Raw genomic sequence first — 27056 nt, 5'->3', positions numbered from 1 at the left:
AATGTTGCCTACTCGAGCTATCAGCTTCACAATGGATAGGATTTTGGCTTAGAATTGCAGAGACTAAATAACCGATTAATATGTGGCTTCAATCCTACAGGTCCAGAATTTTAATTACTACCTCATAACTATGTTAAAGTGCCCATTCTTAGGGGTGATCTCGACATAGGGGCCACAAATAAAAACTCTGAATCCGTAGATCGATTAGAATTCAAATTCTAAGTAATATCCTCCTACAAACCATGCTCATACGTGTTGTGGTTGGAAAGCTATAGTCCAATCTCTCCAGAGTGCCAAATTTGGCAGGGAAAACAAGCTGATTTCACATTTTTGGAGCAATAAATAAAATTTCTACATGGAAAACTCTCTCAGTGGATTCAATCACATCATTCCCTCAAACCCAGTGCAAAAAATATATTGAATTGGTGTTGTGGAAGGTACAAAGTCCATGTCTCAAGAAATTGGCCCTGTGACACTATGTCACGGCATGTCACTGGTCATCACACTTACCAAGGATTGTGCAACACCATGAGAAGAAGAACACTGTGAGGACCAGAGAATGGGGTCATGAGGGGAAGCTGAGAGAAAAATTAGTTATTCTATTGCTAGACTGCATTCAAGATCACATACCACATTAGCATGGAGGTATTTAAAGAATGTGTCATGTCTCAAAGAGCCCTCAACAACTCTCAATGCAATGATTCCCTCATCTAGAGCCAGGGCAGCAATCATGGAATATCTGCCTCTCTGAACAAAGGGGTCATGTTGTTCAACCCATTCCCCAACAGGGGCCCTACCCCACAAGTATGTGTGATCATCTTTTGATACCTCATCAATCGGAAGCAGGTAGTTTGGGGGGTATTGACTTCTGTGACAGATAAAATCTGCATGTAGGAAAGGGTCCCATTCAGCAGCCATCTTTTGGACATGTTTGACATTGAGCCCAGCACATTCAAGCATTCAATGAAGGGTAGTGAGTGACACAGAGAGCTCACAATGTTGTTCTAGTCATTGTGAATATTCATCCAAGAAGAGGGTGGGCTTATGTTGTGCTAGTCACAGCAGATAATCACAGTCCCTTCTAGTGAGTGTCCTAGGCTGGCCACAGCCAATAGCTTCCACTTTAGTGATGCTTCCAGTGTGTAGTTTTCAGCAACAAGTGCAGTATTAAGTGTGGACAGAGAAGCCTGTAATTGCAGCTATGTTGTAGACAGTATCATGTCCATGGGCCACGAGTTGCAGAGCTGCTTCTTTCATATCATCACTGATCTTTCAATAGACCATAGATGAGTGGTAGAAGGAGTTTTCAATGACAAGGCTTCATGGAGGTGTGCCGAAAGAGGACATGTGACATTATGTCATGCATGCAGCTCACATAGGTCAGCTATTCAAACTCTTTTATTTCTAAACATCATCATTATTGAAAATCACTATATAAAAATGCATGTAGTTGTAATGTGTATAGCAGGCACTAGTTTAGATTGGAACACCCCACAATGACTTCAATTTTTGAGCTGAGTGGCACCTGTATCCTGTGGGGTTCAATTCCCCAAGAACCACATTGAAAACCTTTATCCAGGTACTTTTTCTTTTTTTCATTGGTATTTTTGCCATAGTGGCATGGCCTCAATGTACCATAAGTACTGATTTGCTAGGCATTCACCTGTGAATGGGTGTATTTAAAATTCATGTCAACTGAATGAATGTTGCCAACTCACAACTGAATTTTTCCAGTTTTATTGTAAAAAAACACATGTAGTTGGAATGTGTACAGCAGGCACTGGTGTAAATTGGAACACCCCATGATGACTTCAATATTTGAGCTGAGTGGCACCTGTATCCAGTGGGGTTCAATTCCCCAAGAACCACATCAAAGACAGAGTTCTGTGTACTTTTTTTTTTCATTGGTATTTTTGCCATGGTGGCATGGCCTCGATGTACCATAAGTACTGATTCACTATGCATTCATCTGTGAATGGGTGTATTTAAGATTCATGTCATCACCAACTCCCAACAGAATTTTTCCAGTTTTTTTTAAAAAAAAGCACATGTAGTTGGAATGTGTATAGTGGGCATTGGTGTAGATTGGAACACCCACTATGCATGACTTCAATAGTGGGCCTGTGAATCTAGTAGGTTCAATTCCCCAAGAACTGCATGAACAGTGAGTCTTTTTATGCATTGCCATTTTTGCTGGGGCAGCGTGGTTTTGATGTGGTGTACTTACAATGGTGGCTGTGGACATCAGGTACCAGGGATCTGGATTTGCTAGGCATCCACCCACCTGTGAATGGGTACATTGAAAATTCAAGTCAACTGAATGATTCAGAACATCACCACAAATGCGTATAGCGGGCACTCGTGTAGATGGGAACAACCCACACTGACTTCATTGATATTCAAGATGAGTGGGGCCTGGGTTCAATTCCCTGACAACCGCATGTGCAAAAATGAGTATGTTTTTCAAGGGGGGAGCAGGATTTGAATCTGCCATATGGGGTCAGTTGGTTAGTCTGGCTGACAGGCTGTTAAAAAAAAATTATTTTATGTACTAATTTTGGGTAATTTACAGGCTGGGTGAGCTCAGATTGGACAGGTGTGCTTTCTGAGGTGTTTCATGTGCTGTCCTCACTTACCAAGTGGGATATTTCCCAGGATGACCCTTTCAGAACCATTGAGTGCTATTTATGATTAGGAGAATAATCCATTCTAAGAAACCTGGTATAATATGATTTAGATTGAGGACAAGACAACAAAATTGTTATCTGTCCACATTGTGAGGCAACAGTCCCTTTATGCACAACTGCCTACTACAAGTGACACAAAGGAAGTTAGCAATGCACCAAGAACAAGCAAAAGAGAGAGAAAGAAGAGTGCATGAAAGCAAGGAAAGCAAACGACAATGCAAAAGTTCTTCACTGCACATCCACAGGTTGAAGCACGTACACCAGCACCATCAGCATCTACAACCCACGCCATTTCTTGTCCACCAAAATCTGCAAAGAAATCTGCAATAATGGACAAGGGTCTGCATGTGATACCCCAAAAAGGAAAGTCTCTGTAAATTTGTTGCAACTACTACTAAAAAGCCCTCATATAGCACAAATCAAGTAGTTAAAGATGTAGGTATTTAGAGTATATAATGTACTTTCACTTATTTTCTTTTTCTACCTGTCTTTTTTGCTGGTTGAGTAAGTTTCTTGAGGGGAATGTGAATCTTCAAGGCAGGCGCAGTCTTTGAAATCATGGCCTGAGTTTTGGGGTGCAAAAAAGTATTCCAGTGAAGTGCCGCCATGGAGTTGAGAGTCTTCTGTGAGTGTGAGCCCATTAAGGCTCCTGGCCCGAGATGATAGATGGCATTCTCAATGGGAGCATGTGTATGAAGGTGGTATTTGTGGGGTGCGACAGTGCATGCAAAATCTGGTGCACTCTCTTCATCATCCGTATTAACATCCTCATCTTCGGCAGTACCAGCCAAGCCCTAAATGGAGTTAGAACAAAGGTGCATTGCACAGTAGGAGAAATTAAGTGATGACATACAGATCCGAGGGCAAGATAAATGCGCAATGACAACCAGGAAAGTCCTTGAAGAGTTATGGAGCGTTTCATAGAGCCATAATGTGAATTCACTCCTTTCTTGTACATGTCAAGTACCTCACCGATATAATACTGCATATCAGTTCGCATGATGAGGAAAGAATTGCACTTGAGTTCATTGAGTGCTGTAACATTATGCGCTTCGAGATGTGGCAAATCTGGGAAAGAGATTAATGGAAAGCATTTGTCAAATAGAACATTCAGACCTTTTTCACCAAGTTTTAGCTCTTTTTGAATTTGCGTCACGACTTGCTGCCACCGAATTTGCCGAACCTTCTTCTGTTCTTGCCGCTTCAGCTCACCATTGAGCTCTTGCGCAATATGCAAATGATGGGCAGCTTCTTTGATTAAGATTTTCTTCATGTCCTCTTCTGCAGGTTCCTTCTCCACATCCAGCACCTTCTCCAATGTTGAAAATTTTGGAGTGATGATAATGACATGTTCAGATTTTGTTGTGGTTCCAGATTGCCAAGCGTGACGTGAATTCAGAATGTCTTTTACAGATGCCTTCCTGGATGAGTGATGAAGAAGCTGGCTCAATTTTTAATCATTTACTGGTGATCCTGTTTGTGAAATGATGGCGGCAGGTGGTAGTGGGTGTGCTGATGGTAAACTGATGTCTGATTTGCCAAAGGAGCTGGCCTCAATCCCTGCCTCGATGTCCATACAGAGTGCCACATATCAAGCAGTGTCACAATAGCAGTAGCCTCGCCAATGTTTGAAGGACTAACCTCAGTTTTGGTATCAGATTCAGCGGAACTGTCATCCCTGTCTTACATCAAGTCCCCGTTGATACGGATGAAACCATTTCACCCATATAAAATTCAATTTTAACGATTTTACCAATAAAGGTCATCTCTAATAAATACACTACATACAATTGCAATGATACAAAGAGTCAATGCGCATACCCGGCGCAGTTGACTAAAAATGCAAATGCGTGGAATCTGAAAATAGGACAAAGGCTTTGGAACTGGCAGCAGTACGCATCGTGACATTATACTTGGATCCTATCTAAGATTCACCTACCATGAAATAGAGCACGAAGAGGTTCTAGAGTAAACACCCAACGCAGGGAGAAGAATTGCATTACTACTAAAGGGTTTAGAAACACATAATGGATTTATTGTGAAAACTCGTGCTTATACAAGAAATACAGAAAAGATGACATAGACGCTTAAACGGCATGTCTGAAACATTGAAAGACTAAACTACACCTAGGTAGTAAACGTACAAAGACTTAGCGTGGCTCACGGCCATTCAGAAAGTCATGTACGGCGATTCCCGCGTACGCATCAAAGACTGATGCGTCTGAACATCACAAGTACAAACATAAGAAAAAGACACATTCTATTATATGAAATATAATAAGAACCACCTGACAATTAAGAAAGACATTTGAAAACACCTTTGGAGTGTCTCCTGACCTCCGTAATGAAAAGACGAGCCAAGACAAGGCATTTTAATTAAAAACTCGGAAACGACGGAAGGCCAAAGACTATTGGTAAACACGTACGCATGCGCATCAACGCATCAGGAAATGTTAATCATTTTGTGATGTCATCTGTCAAACCGGTAAACTGGGCCATAGAAAGAAACACGCGAGATCATGCCAAGCTAAGAATAGCTACGTCGGCTAACTCCGCGTACGCATCAAACACTGATGCATTTGAAAATGAAAGACGCAACACTACAAAATCTGTAGTGTTCACAGAGATAGACTACAAAATATACCACATGTTCATTAAATTTCATATTTGTAATTTGGACCGAAGTATCCCACATTAAAACACATGTAAAACGTAGATAGGGGTTCCTGGAGTATATAAGGAGCGCACTGGCAGGTCAAAAGGCAAGCAATCGCCCCCCGTTGACCAGCTAGTTGCACTCCAAGTAGGAACTTAGGAGGTGGACAGTTGTAATCAATTAAAGGAGATTTCTTCGTGGTCAGAAAAGTACAGTGTGAACGAAGCCAGCATGCTTGGGAGTCAACTTACTTGGAGACTTTTGAATAAGAGGTTTTAAAAACACAGTATCATTTAGACGAGACAGCGTACTCGTACCCTTGGTTTTGGAGCGTAGTGACATAATAAAAACTCACAGGAGTCATAAAAGTCAATTGAAGTCGTGTTTTGTGTTAATAAAAGAAACTGTGATCAAAGAACCTTGCATTTAAGAGACCAAGTTCCCAGAAAGACATACATTGTTCTATTGAACTATTCTAAACCACACCTTATAATAAAAACCCGTTTTGAGACGAAGTCTCTTGAGACTTAAAACCTAAGAAGACAAAAGTGGTATTTCTTAATACCAAAGGCCCTCGAACTCTTGCACCGAGATTGTGATAGTGTGTGTGTGTGTGTGTGTGTGAGTGAGTGTTTAGGTGTTTAGGGTTTTCCCGATGCGCTTGATCCTCGTTTGCGTGTTTCGCACTTTCACGTTCATCCCCGTGCAAAGCGTATCACCGTCTTCCATTAAGTCCTCATCCTCGTCGCTATCCCCTCCTTTAGTTTGCACAGCAGGATCTTCACTTCTCCTCCGAGCGCTTCCAAGAGCTTGTAGTTGAAGCGGATTTGATGGAGTGAGTGAGACAAGAATCAAAAGAATATCGTGGCAGATGTGAGCCGCTTCGTTATGTGCAAGTTCCACCAAATGATTCAATTGAACTTCAGTGAGGGAAGAGGTGGGCAATGGAGAGTCGTCATAGACAGCTCTATGCATGTCGGTATCTGGGTTTAAAATATGGCCTGAGGCAGATGTCCTCTCTCTCTTGGACTTGAAAAGTCCTGATTCAAGTATCCGCTGCCATACCATAATATGCTGGACTATTTTTAGAAACTCGGCGTATGAGAAGTTTGGAAGTAATTGTCGTCCAATCCCAAAAAAGTGTTCAAGAAATTCTGTGTTGAACTTTTCAGGGCAAGATGCCTCCTTGGGGTAATACCTTGCATATGCCAGGGCAAGCAAGACGAGCATGTCACAAAGTCAATTGAAAATATGGAAGTTCGCTGGTGATATGAAGGATTGCGCCAGCAAATAGAGGTCAGGGAATTGCTTCGTGAGCTTCAAAATGTGGGACTGGCAAAAATGGAGCCAAAAATGTGCTTGGAGAGCAGCCAGTATGCCATCTTCAACGGTCATAGATGGGCTCATCCATGCCTCAAACAAAGTTCCTGTCAATGATGTAAGTCAGGAGTAGTGTTTGCAAGTTCAGTTCAGTCCGGTTTTTTGCCCCCAAAACGCGCAACCGTGGACCGCAACCGGTCTAGGACCGACCCAGATATTGAGGGAACCGAACCGAACCACCTAGGACCGGTCTTTTTCGGTCTATGGAGCCAGTTCAGACCGATCCAGACCGGTTTTTTTGTGTATAATTTATTATACCAATATAAACCATTTGTATCTCGACTATTATTACTCTAAAAAATAAACGGGTCATATGAAATAGTAAAGCATGTAAATACCCGTCATTCTACCAATTTTGAAGAGATTTAATGAAGATTTGACATAGCTATGACTGAAACCGAATTACATCTCGTGGAGACTTGGGTAAAATATGGATTTGGTTATATCTTTCTCAATTCTTAACCGTTTTTGATGAAACAAAAACCCAATAAAATGTAATAAATGTGGTTACAAGGGTCTGTAACGCACGTGACCGTTTAACCGGTTGCAACCGATCAAAACTGGTCTTTGAACAGTTTTAATATATTTTCGAAATGAGGCAACCGGCAACCGGACCAACCACAAATTGGGGCAACTGCAACCGAAAAAAAGACCGGACCATGGACCGGTTCAGTTCGGTCCACCGGTTTTTTGTGGTCCTATGGACTGAACCTTTAAATACTAGTCAGGAGTCATGTCATCATAGAGTTAGATGCACCCATGATAAATAGATAGCAAAACACCAGCCTGCTTTAATCCATAAAGTGCACGTTGTAATCAACAAACATGTCTGCTGCCATCTGAAAAACCTGGGGGTTGCTTCATATAAATATCATCCATGAGTTTTCCATTTAAATATGCACTTTTCAGATCGAGTTGACGCATTTCCCATTTATTTATTGTGGCAAGTGCGAGCATCGTGCGTAGCATCTTGAAGCGCATAACAGGTGCAAATGTGCCATTATGGCTAAAATCCATTCCTGGTTTCTGCAAGAAACCTTGCACTTCAAGTCTTGCCTTGTATTTTACAACATTTTCATGCTCATTTCATTTTTTATCAAATGCCCAACAGCATCCGATTGGTTCCCTTCCTATTGATAAGTCTTCCATTTTCCATGTGCCCATTTTTTCCAAAATATTTAATTCTGCTTCTACAGCAGCTTTCCAATGCTCTTTCTCCTCAGTCTGCATCACATCTTCAAGTGTTTCTGGCAATCCATCTTTATCAGAAATTCCTGAGAGCACTTGAAACGATTTTTCGGTTGAATTTCTAATAAAATCTTCGAAGGCAAGGTGTGTGCAATTTTTAGAAATTATTTTCGCAGCTGGTGACTCTGTGTGTCGTGTAATATCAGGTGGTGTCGCATTTTCAAGTGCGTGATCCATAGGTCGTGCCTGTGGATTATTTAGGAGTTGATAATCATGTTCAGTGCGAATTCTTCGAGGTCTAAGAGTTGGAGAATTTATGGGTTCAATAGGACTTCGCATTTCTTGTGTAGGAACTGTTGTAGAGATAGGATTTAATGGATTTTCGATTTCTTGAGGTGTTTGAGTGTTCGATTTTTCCTCTGGCTCCCCCTCGACACGCAAACCCGGTAAATTGACATTGATTTCGAGTTCACGTGGCTCTTCATTTTCGTTAAATGCCACATTACGTGAGACTTTGATTGTCCGAGTTTTAGCATCGTAATAACGGACTGACTTCAATCCATCATGAAATCCTACAAAAATTAATTTGTTTGATTTTGGTGCAAGCTTAGAACGACCTTTGGTCTCGTTTAGCACCCAAACATCACATCCAAATTCCCTGAGATGCGAAATATCAGGTTTATTACTCTGACCAAGCTTCATACAGTGTTTTGTGTTTAAAGCGCATGTGGGTGCACGGTTCTGTAAATATGCCACATGCATGACCGCTTCGTCCCATGAAAGGTTTTTCGCAATTAACATTGCCTGTGCAAGTTCCAAAAGTGTGTGATTAAACCTAAATTGCATAAATCTTGGGGGTTTTCCAAATCTCCATTCAACAACAGCAACATATTCCTTAATGCATTCAAATGCTTGTCCCTTCTTCTTTAGGAATAGCATGGCTGTCAAACTTGCGCTGTCATCTGTAAATGAAACATAATATTTCCATTGTCTGATTGACTCTGTTTGTGCTGGTCCCCATACATCGCTCATGATGCGTTCACCAGGTATCTCAGATCGATTTTTTGCTTCTTGTGGAAAAGGTCTGTGTGCTTGTTTTGCTTGAATACAGGCCTCACAAGTTAATGATGGAATTGTAGACTCATCAATCTTCAGCCCATCCACCATTTCATTTGATTTCAAGCTTTTAATTGCATTGACAGAGATGTGGCCATAAAGTCGATGCCATTGATCCCAAGAGTGTGTCCGAATTGATGTGTATTGGGTGCTTTCCCGATTTGGCAATTCCACACGTGCATCAAGCAAATATAACATGTTCGTCAACTTTCCCTTTCCAATGACCCTACTAGTTTGTCATATAGTTGGCATCCATTGCCTTTAAATTCTACCCTTCCTCCTCCAATTGCTAAGCAAGGAATTGAAAGTAGGCAATTCAGTGCTTTCGGGACATGTAATACATTCTGCAAAATGTGCTTCATTGATTGGCCATCAAATTTAAAGTTGACTGCCACTGTTCCTCATCCCTGTGTCATTGCCAATCCGCCCATGCCGTCTACTTCAGATTTCAACAGTTCGTAATCAACAAATGCGTCTCGGGTTGTGCACATGTGTGAGGTTGTGGCTGAGTCAAGTACCCAGTCATATTTCGAAAATTCATCGATATTTTGATTAACCATGTATGCACAATCACCCAATGAGTTGTTCACGGAATCTTGTGTTCGATGGGATCTGTCTCCTCTATTTGGCCCTCGACAGCCCTTTGGACTTTGTCCCTCGTGACCTCCTCCTTTGGCCCAACATTCATTTGACATGTGGCCTTTCTTGTGGCAGTTGTAACACTCCACATCTGTTTTCTTCTTTCCCTGTGAGCCTGTATTTCTTCCGCCCTTTTGCTGATGCCTAGCTTGCATAGATATTAAAACCGTTCAAAGACCGGTTTTGATCGGTTGCAACCGGTTAAACGGTCACGTGCGTTACAGACCCTTGTAACCACATTTATTACATTTTATTGGGTTTTTGTTTCATCAAAAACGGTTAAGAATTGAGAAAGATATAACCAAATCCATATTTTACCCAAGTCTCCACGAGATGTAATTCGGTTTCAGTCATAGCTATGTCAAATTTTCATTAAATCTCTTCAAAATTGGTAGAATGATGGGTATTTACATGCTTTACTATTTTATATAACCCGTTTATTTTTCAGAGTAATAATAGTTGAGATACAAATGGTTTATATTGGTATAATAAATTATATGCAAAAAAACCGGTCTGGATCGGTCTGAACCAGCTCCATAGACCGAAAAAGACCGGTCTAGGTGGTTTGGTTCGGTTCCCTCAATATCTGGGTCGTTCCTAGACCGGTTGCGGTCCACGGTTGCGCGTTTTGGGGGGCAAAAAACCGGACTGAACTGAACTTGCAAACACTATTTTCCATCAGGTGCAACTCTTCCTGAAGCTTCCTTAGCTTCGATATGTGCTCCACCATATCAAATCCCTTGTCTGTGCTCATCCTGTATAGTGCACATCATGTTGCAAGCACTCCTAGCCTGCTGTTGGATTCTTTGACCATGGTGAGCTGATCCCACATTTCTTGTGCTGTCATTGCACCACTGATGTGGATCATTTCCGCATCACTGATAGTGAGTTCTATTCGTGTCTGCACCTTAGCATCGCCCTCTGCCCATTTTTCATCACATCTCTTTCCTCTGTAGTCAGTGTTTGGGAATCGGCTGATCCTGGAGCTTTTGCATCTTTTGCAATATACTTCTCCAGTCCAAGGTCACGAAGCACAGCCATCATCTGTCGCTTCCATGGCATCCAATTATGTGCCTTCAGCATTTCCATCCAGTAAGATCCCGTTGTATATTCATCTGACATTGTGGTAGATTATGTAATGTAGGTAAGTGGTCGAGATAAGGTTATGTATGATGGGGTTTGTAGTGAATCAATGTAGTACTATCATTACCCCCTCCTTCGGTTGGACCTAACATTCGGTTGTCACAGATGATCCCATCAAACCAAACAGAAATGCCATCAAACTTGATGGGATTTGGCTGGGGATTCAGGCTCCAACATATGTGCACCTGTAGAGGATTCACAGTCCAACTGGCAGAGCGGGACATCACCCATATCTCCTACCTAGTGTTTAAAGGTTCAGTTCAGTCCGGTTTTTTGCCCCAAAAACGCGCAACCGTGGACCGCAACCGGTCCAGGACTAACCCAGATATTGAGGGAACCGAACCGAACCACCTAGGACCGGTCTTTTGCGGTCCATGATACCGGTTCAGACCGATCCAGACCGGTTTTTTTGCGTATAATTTATTATACCAATATAAACCATTTATATCTCGACTATTATTACTCTGAAAAATAAACGGCTTATATAAAATAGTAAAGCATGTAAATACCCGTCATTCTACCAATTTTCAAGAGATTTAATGAAGATTTGACATAGCTATGACTGAAACTGAATTACATCTCCTAGAGACTCGGGTAAAATATGGATTTGGTTATATATTTCTCAATTCTTAACCGTTTTTGATGAAACAAAAACCCAATAAAAGGCAATAAACGTGGTTACAAGGCTATGTAACGCACGTGACCGTTTAACCGGTTGCAACCGATTAAAACCGGTCTTTGAACGGTTTTAAAAGATTTTCGAAATGAGGCAACCGGCAACTGGACCAACCCCAAATTGGGGCAACTGCAACCGAAAAAAAGACCGGACCATGGTCCGGTTCAGTTCGGTCCACCGGTTTTTTGCGGTCCTATGGACTGAACCTTTAAACACTACTCCTACCTCTCTTCTGCATCATTTTCTGCAGGAAAAAAACTGCAGACCATGTAAATAGATATAGCTAGAGTGTTCTTGCGAAAAACTAGAGAAATCAGGGGAGAATTGTGGTGGGAACCGAACATTAGGTCCAACCGAAGGAGGGGGTAATGATAGTATGTAAGAAATTTATAGGCCAGGGCCCATGACCTGTTGAGAGTATATAGCACAGTGGTAAATATAGAGAATAATAATGATTATAGTGGGGAATTTCTTCACCCTTATCTACTACAGAACGTATCTACGAGAATATACTACAAGGTACTAGGTACGTGAGAAATCACCTCGGTGATGTCCTGGGCTTAGTAATTAAGTATTCTTGATCTATCTACAAAGTCCGTGAAATAGCTGACCATATACTAGGGTCATATTCCAACACATACTTACAGTAGATTTAATATCAATTCAATGACTTTCTTGCGGAAAGAGTCTAAGAATTCATTTCCAACAGTTGTCTTGGGGTTTTCTTCTCTGGAAATTGCGTGTATGAACATCAAAACATACAACCCACATGACCAGCCATCAAGCTGTCATTGAAGAGGTGCAGGGCTTTGGAGGCAGCGCGTCCATGCACTGTCGCGCCACTTGATTGTCGGTCTCCTCAGAATGAGTAAAATTCGGTCCATGATTTTGAGAAGGAGCTGACATGTATGTTAGAAGGATGACAACTCTCAATGCTTTCGATTTCTTACAGGCTCTGCCCACGAACTCGACCTGACCTCAGGGATACTGTTGAATATCCCTATCTTGTTACTGAAGTCAATCCAAGGGGGTCTTAGGATTAAAAAAAAATACCCAGGGTCAATTTTTTTTAAAGCCCTTGGAGCTTGACCTACCTACCTATGTAATCAGGCACATACCCATATATGGTAATGTGACATCATCATCATGATCACTTTGTCCCTCTACTTGTCCCAGATGCCTCAAAGGCCTTGCAAACCCAGTTTTGTGGAACAGTTTCCAACAAAACACAACCTAGGTGATACTAAAATGTAGGTGAGTAACATAAAACCTTTTTCATATGGAAGATAGGATAGCCTTACCCATTGTGTCTTACAGCCAAGCTTCTTACATCATGTGAGTGTCTGTCCAGCTAAGTTTGAATGATACTCATGCTGTTATTCTCCAATTCCATGTCATCAGTGATGACACTTTACAAGTCTGCCACCACTGGAGCATCTCCCCATTTTTGCCTCCCACTCCCTTGTGAACTCTGAAGTACCAGATAAGATTAAAGAAATATGATATAAAGCTTGAATATCATTAAATTTGGACTGATCTCCATGTTCTGGAGTATATTGGCACTGCAAACCTGCAAGGTATGGCCTTTCAGGCCTGTTTTGAGATCATTTTGTAGAGGGTTCCAAGAATTTTTTTTCTGGGCCTGTGGCTGACTTTACCTACCCAACCCCTGGTCAGTAGTGGTGGAAAAGTTCAGTTTCATTCGGTTTTTTTGCCAATTCAAGTGGACGGTGAACTGGACTGTTGGTCCAGTTCTGGGCAAATTCGAGAACTGAGAACCGAACATAGAATACTTGTAACATGTATAGAAATATTGGACAACAAGCACGATATATTAGATATCCCCTTCATCCTCAAGGCCCTGAATCAATGCATCAATATGAGTGGCAGCCTCTATCCCAGCCAAAATGTGACCATTGTGATAAGCACTCTTAAGGAGTTGTAAGGCCTCAAAGACTCATGTCGATAAGCTGCTTCGACGATTGGTGCCTGTAATCCCCCCACTGCTGAATGCATGTTCTGATGGCGTGGCTGATCCCTGGATTGCAAGGTAATCCCAAGCGATCTGCTTGAGTGTGGGGTACTTGGAGTTGCCTTGGCACTGCAGTAAATTGAATGAGTCTATGACGAAAGTTCAGAGTAGTTGAATTAACTTACCCCCCACCATCCAATCACATCTTCCATTCTCTCCGGTCCAGATTCCAGATATTGACGAAGTTTGTCACGTGGGTTTCCGCCTGCTTTATCTTGTTCTTGAAAAGACTGAACTGCCTCCTGCAGGAATGAACCACCATAACGAAATGCTGGTTTCGTGTTTGGGATAGAAGGTGTTGTCCCGCCGCCCGAGGCTATAATCCGCAAGATATAAATTTTTGTGAGTTTGTTGGAGATAATGCGAGACACACCTGAGCCGTTGCAATGAGTGGCACTACTGGCGGGTGCCACATAATATTCATCAAACTGAGGATTTAAAACTTGTGTGAGCGCAGTGTGATTGTTCAATGGGGGGTCAAGTGCTCACCACTTCTTCAAGCCTCGCTATACCAGCCGCATATTGATCGGCATCCCAACGATGCTTACAATAGAGATCCTTAACATTTGGATCGAGAACTGAAATTTAATGTCAGACGTCATGATGTGGAAGCGGCGCTCTAACGTGAGATAAAAATTAAACATACCCAGACATATAAAATATGCAGTTGACGTGCTATCCACATGTCAGTACCACTTCTTCAAACTGTCAATACCTTCTTGCAATGCATCCTTCACCTCTCGGAACTTGGGCTGAGGAATCATAGACTCCCAACCCTTGGTAAGAAACTCAAGTGATGGGATTATGCGCCAGACGGTGGGTGAGCATTCATTTGAAAATGTTTGCTGAATGTCAGATGGTTCCTGCTCAATCTTTAGATCATACAAGCTGATACAAAATTTGAGAAACTCACTCGAAGCACATCTCTAATGACCGAAAGCCTGTCCCAATCTTTCTTCATGAGCTGAAAGTCTGTGTAAGTACGTCCACATGCCAGATCGGGAACGCTCTTGCTCGCGTCTGCGAGAAGAAAAGATTGGTCAGTCCCCTGAATGTAAATTACAGTGAATCATAAAAGAAATAATTAGTTACTGAAAACACATACCCCTCTGAGCTGCAGAATGCGATCAAGAAACTTATAGAGAGATCCCCATCGCATGCGGATCCAAAGCAATAACTCCAGGGGTTGAACACCAACTTGTTTGCATGATTCCTTGAAGAAGACCCTTGCCTGAGGGGACTTTCGGATCTGAGTATATGATCAATAGATGAAAAAAGATAGCAAGTAGATAGAACTCACCTGTTTCACGAGGGCAATTGCCTTGCCAAGTGAATCGCCAGATGAAAAGTCATCTGAATCTGAATCGTCGGCATCCAGACCATTGTTCTCATCGCCATCGACGCCATTGAGATCCCAGTCTTGTGGCAAGTCGACATCGGAAAGGGCTTGGTCCACCTCATTCAAATCCAGTGTACTGGAGGCTTTGGCCTTTTGTATCACAGCCTTGACTTTCTTCTGTATGGCAGTAGGAGAGGCAGGTGCGACTGCCTCTACAAAGTGCTTTGCAGCAACATGAAGGGAGTGTTCCATGCATCTTCCAAACGATTATCGATTAGCGCTTAGTCGAATGGCCAAAGCTTCCCCTGGGTAATTACCCAACGCTGCAGCAATGCCACGGCATGAAATGGCGATCCCGAGTTGAGATCGGATTATAGAGCTGGAAGGAATAGAGAAGCCCAAGTCATGGAAGCTCGATATTGCGGGTGAAGTATGGCAGCTGCTCTGGGGTTCCGCAGCTCCACGGAGCCTCACATCCACGAGGTGAGACTGCATGATAAGTTGGCCAGATTTGGAGGACCAACTGAACCACCACGTAGTAGCACCGCGCAGGGCTTCAGAGAATCAAGATCAGAAGAGGAGACTGGCAACATAGATAACAAACGCACTTCAAAGTTATCCAACCCAGCTTCAGTTATCAAATGTCCTCAAGCAGACTCGGAAAGGCAGACGAAGCACTAGATTTGACTAATTCATGGTATTGTGAGGTCTTGAGGGTTCCAAGCCGATGACAGGGATACCCAAGGGACAGCTCCGTGCGCGACGTGTTGAATGTGTCTTGGCCAAGTCTTGGTCGACGTGCATGGACGTGCATCATGATGGTCAAAGAACAAACATGACTATCCCACGATGCGCTGATCACGACCCCTCACCAACACCACCCTCACGTCTCTTCTGCCATCCGTCACGAAAGACTCCCTTGAACCTCTGCTACTTCACTTTTCTAGGACATCCGCTTTTGCTGCTCTACGTGGTTGTCCTTCATCTGGTGCTTCATCTCATCTCTGGGAGGGAGTCAGGAGCCCTTTCTACCGCAAGTCGGCGACTCATACCGACATGCAATCCTGTAATGTATTTTTGGTCTTTATCAACGTATCTCTTGTTAATCTCCTTGTTAGTCCTCAGATGTCAGCGCTTCAGCGTTGACCCTACATGATCATGCCCAGCACGCCCACTTACCCATCACTTCCTCGCCCCAATGCGGTCTGCACAGATGACTCCTATCACCCGTTCACGACCTTCCTGTCAACGGGCAATTTTTCGAATACGTATTCCATAAAGCTTTGGGCCCAGCCACCTGCTTCTGCCATACTTCCTCCTCGTGAAAACCCATGAATTAACATAAGAAGGGTAAGGAGTTCTTTGCTATTTCGCCATCCGTTCTCCCACTCATTATTATGACACCTAGGATCAGGTATTGCAAACCGTGCACTGTGTCTTTACTCAAGATTGGATGATGACATCTACAGATCCATTCCTGATTTTTGATGGTCTCTCTCTTACAGAAATCACGATCTGTATAACCTAGGCATCCAAAGGATGTGGGTTGCGTTACGAGAAAACGTCTGAGCGCTAGTGGTGAGGAATGATCACCTCCAACGGCGCAACTGCAACGAAACTTATCCAACCAGCTTCAAACACCACTCGAAGTTCATCGAGGTGTAGCAGGTGCAGCAGCTGTTCATGGACGAGCTCATCCTATCAAGTGAGTACTACACATTTGGCTATTTATGTATGTTGCTCAACCAGGCGTCACCATAAGGCTCTTCCCATGCAAACCTGTTGCTTCTTGGTCTAATCCCAAGTTCTCACTGATGCGCTCTCCTTTCAGCCTATGATGCTGGAAGTTGTGGAACTGCCGCCTGGTATGGCTATAATCTCGACCGAGGTTCTCCTGCCCAGATCATTTTCCTGTCGTTGCCCGAGGTCGGTTGCTAAACGTTGGTGAAAAAGGTTAATGGCTTCCAGCGAATGAAAACTCCATGGAGGCTCGTCGCTGGGAGGTTGAGGTGTAGTTGGCCTGAGTATAGGCCGATCAGCCATTGCAATTTCTAATTCTTTTAAAACTCGCACCTAGGTTTAGCATGCGTCCTAGAAGGGACTAGAGCCATACCCAGTATCAATTGAAATAGCAAGGAGGGTATTAGTACCAAGTTGAAGCGGTTGCACTTTGCGACTCAGTTTCAGCTGTCTCGGTCTTAGTGAGGAAAAACCATCCTGAGTGCGAAAAGAGAGTTGGCTGAGCATGGAGTGAAAATGGCTCAAACGCCACAGCGCTCAGCCCTTAGGAAAAAGTGAGGGTTCGGGAGGTGAAGCGAGATAAGCTCTGCTCCCTGAATTAAATACCTATGTCTATATTAGGCGCTCAAGGCTTCGTTTATACCAGGCGCTTCCCAGTGGGCTCACATGACGACATGACATGATCATGAGGCGATGCAACTGCAGCATCTGAGTGCTTCATCTTTCTTCTTATCAACCACCATCACCATGAACTTCGCGTACGCTACTAGCAGCACCAACAGCATCGACAATGAAGTCGGATTGGATCTGACTACGGGCGACCTTCTGCGAGCCGTCGGCCGAGGTGGTCTCCAGTACCTCGAGATTGTGGCTAAGTCTGAGGACACTTTTTGCTGAGTCTGAAGACAGTCATCGCCGACTCTTTGGCCATCATCAGCATGACTAAGGTCTGTACTGCTGCTTAAGCTAATCTGCTATGTCTATTGAATGGTGAGAAATAGGAATTCAAATCCAATAAGAAAGCCTGGGCTGAGTTCTCGGAGCATCTCATCAGGCAGGTTGAGCGGGTTGTTCAATATAATTGTCATTATGGAGGGGATCACGTTCTGCCTGCTTGGCAATCAAGTCTTGAGCATCTCAAAGAGTATGTGGTTTTGGCATATCTGTTGCTGATACTGTTTGAATCTGGGTGACTCACTAGAATTCTGAACTAACTGAAAGAAAGAGTTGCAGATGTTCAACCCACCCAAGGGAGGAGACATCCCAGTTTCACAGAGGATATGGCATACATAGAGGAGCTCAAGGGCAAGTTGAATGAAGCCATGGGCACTTTCAATGTATGTGAATTGTTTCTGTCATTTAACCAACTCATTGTCACTAAGTTTCAGGCATGTCAAGGAAATATATCTAAAAGTAGTATGTCAAACTATCTTCTTTTTATTCTTCCATTAGTTGTTATGATCTCACAGGGATTGAAACCAAGGAGATTTGTATAGAGGCTGATACTACAGTGGCAAAACAATCCAGTGAGCTAATTATCTGACACCTTCCAATCTTCTCTTTTCTTGATTCCTCTTGCAAAACTTTTCTAGTGCATCAAGTAAGTGTTCTGGCAGGGGCACAGGATATTCAGATGGACCATGCTGTGATTATTGCTGCAAATACTGTTAGTGGTGAGTTTTACATGAAGGTTCATGCTAATCTGCATCTTCATTATACAGGTCACCTACAACAACAATGGAAAACTTCCATACAAAATCAATGAGAGGATGGAAGAATCAAAGGTAAGTTATGTCAACTAATTTCTTCATAACTGATATTAAATGATTCACTAGAAAAATGAATGGTTGAAAGAATTGAGGTCTCCATCACATAAGCAAAGGGAAAGATGCATGCCTGGAACTTGTGTGGATGTGCTCAGAGACATCCAAGTGTGGCTTTGTGATCTCAACATGCCAAATATTCTCTGGCTATCTGGAAGTCCTGGTTCTGGAAAGACAACAATTGCTTCAACTGTTGTTGCTGACTTTGAATCTTTCTCTGGGCAATTCTTCTTTCACCGTAATCAGGCTGAGTTTTGTGATCCAGACAATCTGTGGAGACACCTTGCTTTGGATCTTGCACTAGGAAACAATGCTCTAGGGAAATCTATAGCTAAGGCATTAGAGACACAGAAAGCTAACATCAGAGGTCTCAATATTTCTAAACAGTTTGAGCATCTGATTGTCAAACCAGTCCAGGAGGTCTTTCTGAATAGTGCAGTACCTCTTCTTGTTGTTATTGATGCTCTTGATGAATGTGAGCAATATCAGAAACTTCTACCATCATTAAAATCTTGGTCTTGGCAGCTTCCCAAGTTTCTCAAACTACTCATCACAAGTCGTCGCTATCTTGATATTCAGAGTACACTGAATTCTATTAGTTACCCTATTAATCTTTATACTGGAGATCAAGTTTCTGATCAGACCTCTGATGACCTTGAGCTTTACTTTACTACCAGATTCTCTGACATAACTGGATTGCAAACATCACTGCATCTGAATTGGCCTGGTCCTGATAAAATTTCTTTTCTTGTGAGAAAGGCTGCAGGGCTCTATATTTGGGCTAAATCTGCAATGGACTTTATCTTGCACAGAGGTGGTGACACTGAAGAAAGGTTGAACATTATTTGCTCTGACTACAGTGACAGCATTGATGCCATTGACACATTGTACCAGCACATTGTCTTGGTTGCTTTTCAGGGGTTAAGAGAAGAAGAAAAGAATAATTTGTCATCAGTTCTGGCTGCAATTGTTATTGCAAAAAACCCACTTCGTGCAAGTGATATTGAACAGCTTGTAGGAGTTCAAAATGCACTGCAAATAGTGAGTCAACTGAGCCCAGTACTGTTAATTAGCAATACTGGCCATTTGCATATCTGCCATCAATCATTCACAGATTTTCTGCTTGACCAAAAGCGGTCTAAGGCTTTTTGGGTGGATTTTCAAAAGCATAGTCTCTGTTTTGCTGGATCTTGCATGAGATATCTAAGTGCAAAGCTCAGATTCAACTTTTTTGATCTGAAAACATCACATATACTAAATAAGGATATTCCAAATCTGATGGACCACATTAAAAATGTGAAATCTACTGCTCTAGATCATGCAAGCTACTTCTGGGCAATCTATCTGCAAAAGTGTCCTGATGAGGTATTACAAGAGGAGATAATGGTGCAGATGGAGTATTTTCTGATTACCCATCTTTTACATTGGCTAGAAATTATGAGCCTGATGGGCTCTGTAAATCATGCTGCCCATTTACTGCTGTTAGCTGAAAATTGGTGCAGTGTAAGCATTTTATATAAATAGACTATTATGATACTGATATGAATGACTCAAATGTAGATATTCAAGCCTAGTTTGTCAGAGTTTGCAAGTGATGCAAACTAATTTATAATGACATTTTTTGAGCCAATCTCTGAAGCAGCACCACACATTTACATCTCAGCATTGCCATTTGCACCACAAAATTCTAAAATATCCCTTCATTTCATGAAACATTCTGTAAAGACTTTGAGAATTGACAATGGTCAGATGAAACAGTGGCCAGATAGATGCCTTCTGAGAATAAAGACTAGTAATGGTCCACTTGCATATTCACATGATGGCAGGCATATTGTCTCTGGATCTAATGAAGGAGCTATTCATATCTGGGATGCTCTCACAGGCCATAATGTCATGGATCTTGAACGCCATGCTAACTATGGTGTTTTGGCAGTTGCATATTCTCCTGATGGGAAACACATAATCTCTGATTCTGGTGACAATACAATCATAGTCTGGGATGCTTCAACTGGCCAGAGTGTCATGGATCCTCTTGAAGGCCACAATAGCTGGGTTCTCTCAGTTGCATATTCTCCTGATGGGAAACACATAATCTCTGGATCCGAAGATAAGACAATCAGAGTCTGGGATGCTTTCACAGGCCAGAGTGTCATGGATCCTCTAAAAGGCCATGGTAGTCCTGTTAAATCAGTTGCATATTCTCCAAGTGGCAGGCATATTGTTCCAGGGTCCTGTGATTGCACAGTCAGAATCTGGGATGCTGGAACAGGTCAGTGTGTGATGGATCCACTCATTGGTCATGATGACTGGGTTCAAAGTGTTGCATATTCTCCTGATGGAATGAATATTGTTTCTGGATCTAATGATAAGACAATTAGAGTCTGGGATGCTCTATCTGGTCAGAGTGTAAAGATTCTTTTTGAAGGCTCTGATCCCATCTACACAGTAGCTTTTTCTCTTGATGGCAAGCATATTGTTTGTGCAGCTAAATACCGCCTAATTAGATTCTGGAATGCTTTGACAAGTCAGTGCATGTTAAGTCCTCTTGAAGATGATGAGGGTTCAGTTTATAGAGTGGCTTTTTCACCTAATGGCAAGCATATTATTTCTGGATCTGGGGGTCATACAATCAAAGTATGGGATGCTCTAACAGGCCACACTGAGATAGATCATGTAAGAGGCCATGACTATGGGATAACATCAGTTGCATTTTCTCCTAATTGCAAACACATTGTCTCTGGGTCCAATGATGCAACACTCAGAATTTGGGATGCTCTGACAGGTCTCAGTGTCATGGGTCCACTTAAAGGTCATGACCATCAGGTTACATCAGTTGCATTCTCTCCTGATGGAAGATACATTGCCTCTGGATCTCGTGATTGCACAGTCAGAGTCTGGGATGCTCTAACAGGTCAATGTGTCATAGATCCTCTCAAAGGCCATGGTAAAGGAGTTGTTTCTGTTGCATTTTCTCCTGATGGTAGATACCTTGCCTCTGGATCTTGGGATATGACAGTCAGAGTCTGGAATGCACTGACAGGGCAGAGTGTCTTAGATCCTTTCACAGGTCACACTAGTTGGATTCATTCAGTTTCATTTTCTCCAGATGGCAAATTCATCATCTCTGGGTCTGAAGATGATACAATCAGAGCATGGAATGCCCTGACAGGTCAAAGTGTAATGAATCCTCTTATATGTCATAAGTATGGTGTTAAGTCTGTTGCCTTTTCTCCTGATGGAAGGTACATTGTGTCTGGATCTAGAGATGACACTGTCAGAGTGTGGGATTTTAATGCAGGACAGAGTGTCATGGATCCTCTAAAAGGCCATGGTGATGTGGTTGATTCAGTTGCATTCTCTCCTGATGGGAGGTACATTGTTTCTGGTTCTGATGACAAAACAATTAGACTCTGGGATGCTGAAACAGGTTACAGTTTGGGAGATCCATTCAAAGGCCATTATGCAGCTGTTCTATCAGTTGTCTTTTCACCTGATGGCAGGCATATCGCTTCTGGATCTTCAGACAATACCATCAGACTCTGGGATGCTCATGGAGGCTGCATAGACTTAAATCCCTCATCTCCTTCAGTTACATTGTCATCCACATTCTTGCCATCTGGAGTTATAAATGTTAATGACACTGATACCCATGACAGTGTATCTCACATTTTCAAGAGTAAACCTGTTGTTTTTTATCCCTCTCCAGGACTTAAATCTAATAATTGGATCATTGGAGAAGATTTCAAATCATATCTCTTCTGGGTGCCACCACACAATAAACATGGTTTATTTTTTCCAAGAGCAGTCAATGTACTGGGCAGCACTCCAACTATACTTGATTTTAGTAACTTTGTCCATGGTACAAATTGGACTCAATGTTATTCACCAGCCTTATAATAGGATTCAATGCAGATGCTGGTTCATGGCTTATTTAAACAATCTTTTATGTGTTGGTAGAACATTCTTTGAGAGACTGTTGAGATGTTTTTTTTTTTTTCTCTTTTCTTTTCATCATTAGGGGCAACAATATTCTCTGGTTTTGAGTCCCTTTTGTATATGGTTCCAAAGTTACTTCTATGTTTCAATGTAGTATCAATGATATACAATACTATAAGCTCTCCCACCCTCAAAAAAAAAAAAAAAGATTGCACATATAATGACTTTATGCAAAGAGTGAGCCAAAACCCTTTGGTATGTACCAAGATGTAATCAATTCCACTTTGATGTAATCATTCAGGACAGTCCCAAGGGTGCATTGACTGACAGTACAAGTTTAACTTCCCAAATATTCTACCTATTGTCTTAGAGAGTGGGATTGTTTATATTCATTTTGTAAGTATAGGCACTTGATATCCATCCCTCCATAGTCCAAGTAACCTCATTATGTATAAACAGCATCAATGATAAATAAGATAAATCCTATCCCTCAAATCCGACACTTCAGCTCCCCACCAACCATCGCAATCGCAGCACCCAAATACCACCCCAACTCCATCCCCCCAATCTTCTTCCCAATAGGAGGACTTTACCGTTTGGGAAGGAGGAGAGGAGGTATGGTTGGTAGACGCCGTTGAAGGAGCATGGATTGAGTTCGCATATTCTGTGTGTGCATGTGTATTAGTAGGGAGAAAGAAAAAGGAGAGGAAGAGAAGCGAACGTATGCGTCCTTTGCCAATACAAGTTGCACCACCCTATCACACGCCTCAAAAGACCCAATATCCCCCCCATCCATCGTCACCTTCCTCTCCTTACCCGTCACGTCATCCTTAACAATCACAACCCTCCGTGTCCCCTTCGCAAGACACGGATTCCCCACCACCGCCTTCGGCTTCGTACCCTGCAACATCGACATGAAATCCGCCAATCTATGCATGTGTCTCCTTGCACGCATCAACCCATACCCCAAGTACGAGTGTTGGTATGACACATGGCTCCGGTCACCGAATTGCAGATCGTATTTATGTTCTCCCTCTTCTAGCTGCATATCCGACGAAGGGAACACGGGGTCGAATACGATTTGCGTAGAAGCGCCGCCAAAGTCGAGGACGGCATAGGTGGTTGTATCGGGCGGCGTGGAGCCTTTGATGGTTCCCAAGAGATAATTCGCCGTTATCCAAGCGTATACGCCCTCGTCTTTTCCATCCATGATCACCACCCCATCTTTCTCCTGTAGCTGAAACGGGTAAGAGGAGCGAATCGTCTCTTCCATCGCGTTCAAAATGTCAGCGCTCTGCGACCCAGGTAACAAACGAAGTCCAGCAGTAGCTTTAACAGCTACAGGTGTACCCGTGCAAAGCCTTAGGCACAACGCGGACAGCTTCGTCCAAGAGGAAGTCTAGGCTCCGCGCAGCGCCCTCAATTCGTATTCAGGGGAAGGGCCGCGGTTGTTGATAATGTAGACATGGATTCTGGAGCCGGTTGGGCCCGCGTCGATCATTAGTGCGTATCGTACGAGGGTGCAGGAATTGGAAGACAAGGAGTGGGGGTGGCTACAGTGCGTCATCGATGAAGGCTTCTGGATCAGATTCGTACGAGCCTGGGTCTCTGTGGTGATTTTGGGGCAGGACGGGTAGATGTTGTTGTTGGTTTTGTTGTTGGAGTTGTGTTTTGGCGCTCTGACCCTTTGTCCGTAGTCTTTTCGTCAGTTTTCCAGAAGGAAAGACGGTGAAGCTTAACATTCACCTCTAACTCAGTGTTTCCATCCCCCCTTCAGAACATATCCTCCCCCAACCCCCAAAGCCACGTCACCTCAACGAGAAACGCAGTGCACACCGCAAACTTCTTCCACGCAAACACTTTCGTCCCACCAACGTTACCCGGCTCCATTCCGCCTTCTAGTCGGCCGTACTTGCTGCTCCGGGGAGATAGGATAGCCATGAGGTGTCGTGAACGGGAGGTGAGGTTGTTGTTGGTCTTGTTGAAAGCTGTGGCGCAAATGAATCCGGGATTGACTGAGTTTCTAGTTGTAGTCTTTTCGCTGTCCAGCATACGATGAATGGAAGCGCGGGAAGAGCCCACATCCTAGGGAATGGGAGTGGAGAAATGGAACGTGGCTTTCGGGTTATCGGGGAGTCTTAGAAACTAGGAGTGGATTGCGGGAACCCATACAGTAGCGCTTGGAGGCAGAATCAGCTGTACGGATTCATGAGATCCAATGACCAACGTAAGGAGACGTAAACTTACTGGAGCTTGAACCTCGCATCCTCAATTTACCCTGCATTCCAGCAGTTCCCCAGCGATTCTATACGAGTCGATGAAGCTTCAAAGCTTCAAGCTTCAGGATCTGGGATCTGTAGGTGGAGCAAGCCATTTGAGGAACCTGCCATCCCCAAGCTGAAAGTCGTGGTGGAGAGACTGACTACTACTGAGTACTGCAGTGCATATCTGCATGCAGAGCATCTGCATCAATATCTGAAGGTGAGCCTGGAGCAAGAAAGCAAATACACCTTTAAGCTCTCCAGCTCAGAGAAGGCAGCGCTCGCCGTCGGAACGCCAGTCTAGTACAAAACGAAAGAGGGCAAACGAGCATTACTTCGTCATTGTTCTCCAAATAGAAGAATCGAGCAAGGATGGCCGTCAGTCTTATCACAACGCGAGGTCAACGTCATGGGCGATGGCCAGATTGTTGATCAAATTCAAACAAACATCTCGCGAACGTCTCTTCGCATTCCAACAGGTTTGCTTACTGTAACTACATAACTACCGTCCTATTACACAATGTGGGCTTTCCCTCCACGCCTGATGTGTCCATCAGCAAGTTAAAGGAGGTCACGATTGAGGAGACGTGAAAGAAATGAAGTAGGATTTGGGTAGATGACGACAAGGGGGTTAAAGTGACGTTCAGACGACGTTAGAGGGAGTTGGGAGTTTCAGTCGGTTGAAGTAGTTAGTGCCATGGAGAACACTGGGTTAAGAAACTTCGTAAATTGTATCGACCAGATTCTCGACTCCTAAACACAAGCGGAGGCCCATAACCATGCTAGAAAAGGTCCGATACCCAATGATACGAAAGGCGACTTAGTGATGCTTGCAGGAGAATGCGATGAGTATTCTTCAGTCTTGAGTCATAAGTTCAAGAGCCACTGTTGGTCCATTCATTAGCGACATTATGAACACGAGAAAGAGGCGTAGATTTACCGGAAATTCCACGGATGCTCGAATGAGGTGATCTCCAGCCACTTTCCCGACGATGCTGCACATTTTGCGTCAAGGAATCTGGCCTCAGTGAGTCTTTACGGATGGCAGCGGATCCAGGCTGACTTCATGAGACGTATGACTCGAACACAATGCAACGTCTGACAGGACCCTACCCTGTCCGGAGAAGTCGGACCCCTGCGCATGTGCACTCAGGACGACATGCATATCCGACGATAATGAACCGGTCATTCATCATATAGGACCAATTGAATTGATGAGGCTGAGATATAGAGAACAGATTGGCTGATCCCGTCCTTCAGCAACTCTCAACCCAACTCGAAAGCCAACGAAGGCCCACCGCCAGGTCTGAATGTGAAGAGATGGCTCTGGTGTATCGACGGCAATCACAGGGAGTTATGATGAAGCACGACATTGATTCCAGAGCAGAAAAGAGAGTCCCAGCGGCCGTTCCACCCTTAAACAACAATGAATCCAAGTGGGGGGAGGAACATATCTAAAAGCTGAATCCTCACGCCAGAGAGAGCTCCGAAGGTGAGGAGTCTCTAGATGTCGGTCCTATTGAATTGGGGGTATATGGATGAAGTACGATGCTGCAGATTTCATCCAACAAGGCAAAGGCGAGGCGTGGATGGTGATGTGGAAGACGATGGCGATGGGTGTCTATTGTCGTTCACACTTCTTCATTCGAAGGAAGAGCTACTCGTACGCTTGGTCCTTGTAGCTTCTGCACCGACAGAGGGCGTACAATTAGCAGAAGACGATAATGGACGCCAAGGGTGGGCCGTTCCAGGCGATGAGCGGGGGTTCTGAGGTGTGTTGAGGTGGAGATAGTGGGCGATGTGGAGCAGCTCGCATATATGAAGTTTTTCGAAGGCTGTTCCATCGTGTATCAACGGGATCGATACCCCGACTCATATGCACGTAAACAACAGCAGAGGAAACCCAGAGGGTACCCCCCAAGAAGCCGACTGGGGCCTGCAGAGAATGAGATAGATGGTCTTCAGACATAATAAAAGAGCTAGCTGTCGGTCGATTCATTAACCACCAGACTAACATGAGAAGGAGGTGCATACTCACCGGAACCTCCATGTACCTTTCAGTAAGCTGATCTCTAACCACTCTCCCAGAGACGTTGAACATTCCGCGGAAAAGGAACTAGGTTCAATGAGCCGAACATCTTTAAAGATCTCGGATGCTTTGGGTTGATTACAAGGCATCCTAACGACGTTGCAAGAGTGTTCCAAAGGTGACGTTCGCCTGCCCTGGCGAAGATTTCGAAAGCACGACTGAGAGAACGGACAGACTGTTAGGAAAAGTGGGTGAGTTGTGCTTGTCGAGGTCAGAAGGGGGGGAAGAGAACACGTGAAATAACGAAATGGGAGGGCAAATCCAGGTAAAGGAATCGCGAACGAAAGTGAAGTTGCAGTCGTAGGAACCAATATGCACCGAGGCTGGTGGAAGACGAAAGGGTAAGAAACA

The 27056-nt window shown here is 43.5% G+C and overlaps 7 protein-coding genes across 7 annotated transcripts; 2 read left to right on the top strand and 5 right to left on the bottom strand.

Annotated features, from left to right (window-relative positions):
• Nucleotides 1–506: 506 nt before the first annotated feature.
• On the bottom strand, nucleotides 507–960 carry LACBIDRAFT_314643 (uncharacterized protein; the record flags this gene model as incomplete). The annotated part of the gene is made up of 2 exons (XM_001889099.1): nucleotides 507–578; nucleotides 631–960. The coding sequence occupies 2 exons, from the start codon at nucleotides 958–960 to the stop codon at nucleotides 507–509; spliced, it is 402 nt and encodes a 133-aa protein (XP_001889134.1).
• A 5707-nt stretch (nucleotides 961–6667) lies between these two features.
• On the top strand, nucleotides 6668–7020 carry LACBIDRAFT_314641 (uncharacterized protein; the record flags this gene model as incomplete). The annotated part of the gene is made up of 2 exons (XM_001889117.1): nucleotides 6668–6716; nucleotides 6791–7020. 2 exons carry the CDS (start codon nucleotides 6668–6670, stop codon nucleotides 7018–7020), a joined length of 279 nt encoding a protein of 92 aa, XP_001889152.1.
• A 2210-nt stretch (nucleotides 7021–9230) lies between these two features.
• LACBIDRAFT_314638 (uncharacterized protein) lies at nucleotides 9231–9389 on the bottom strand (the record flags this gene model as incomplete). Its single annotated transcript, XM_001889098.1, has 1 exon — nucleotides 9231–9389. One exon carries the CDS (start codon nucleotides 9387–9389, stop codon nucleotides 9231–9233), a length of 159 nt encoding a protein of 52 aa, XP_001889133.1.
• Nucleotides 9390–10222: 833 nt separating this feature from the next.
• On the bottom strand, nucleotides 10223–10420 carry LACBIDRAFT_314636 (uncharacterized protein; the record flags this gene model as incomplete). The annotated part of the gene is made up of 1 exon (XM_001889097.1): nucleotides 10223–10420. The coding sequence occupies one exon, from the start codon at nucleotides 10418–10420 to the stop codon at nucleotides 10223–10225; it is 198 nt and encodes a 65-aa protein (XP_001889132.1).
• A 15-nt stretch (nucleotides 10421–10435) lies between these two features.
• Nucleotides 10436–10788, bottom strand: LACBIDRAFT_314635 (uncharacterized protein; the record flags this gene model as incomplete). Its single annotated transcript, XM_001889096.1, has 2 exons — nucleotides 10436–10609; nucleotides 10660–10788. 2 exons carry the CDS (start codon nucleotides 10786–10788, stop codon nucleotides 10436–10438), a joined length of 303 nt encoding a protein of 100 aa, XP_001889131.1.
• A 6746-nt stretch (nucleotides 10789–17534) lies between these two features.
• LACBIDRAFT_314633 (uncharacterized protein) lies at nucleotides 17535–22316 on the top strand (the record flags this gene model as incomplete). The annotated part of the gene is made up of 9 exons (XM_001889116.1): nucleotides 17535–17543; nucleotides 17598–17740; nucleotides 17822–17933; nucleotides 17985–18012; nucleotides 18066–18122; nucleotides 18189–18262; nucleotides 18318–18380; nucleotides 18432–19922; nucleotides 20046–22316. 9 exons carry the CDS (start codon nucleotides 17535–17537, stop codon nucleotides 22314–22316), a joined length of 4248 nt encoding a protein of 1415 aa, XP_001889151.1.
• Nucleotides 22317–24128: 1812 nt separating this feature from the next.
• LACBIDRAFT_314631 (uncharacterized protein) lies at nucleotides 24129–24296 on the bottom strand (the record flags this gene model as incomplete). The annotated part of the gene is made up of 1 exon (XM_001889095.1): nucleotides 24129–24296. One exon carries the CDS (start codon nucleotides 24294–24296, stop codon nucleotides 24129–24131), a length of 168 nt encoding a protein of 55 aa, XP_001889130.1.
• Between the last annotated feature and the right edge of the window lie 2760 nt (nucleotides 24297–27056).

The sequence above is a fragment of the Laccaria bicolor genome, genomic scaffold (assembly GCF_000143565.1).
Source record: "Laccaria bicolor S238N-H82 LACBIscaffold_62 genomic scaffold, whole genome shotgun sequence".
Lineage (NCBI taxonomy): Eukaryota > Fungi > Basidiomycota > Agaricomycetes > Agaricales > Hydnangiaceae > Laccaria > Laccaria bicolor.
This window is presented reverse-complemented; position numbering and strand designations above follow the sequence as displayed.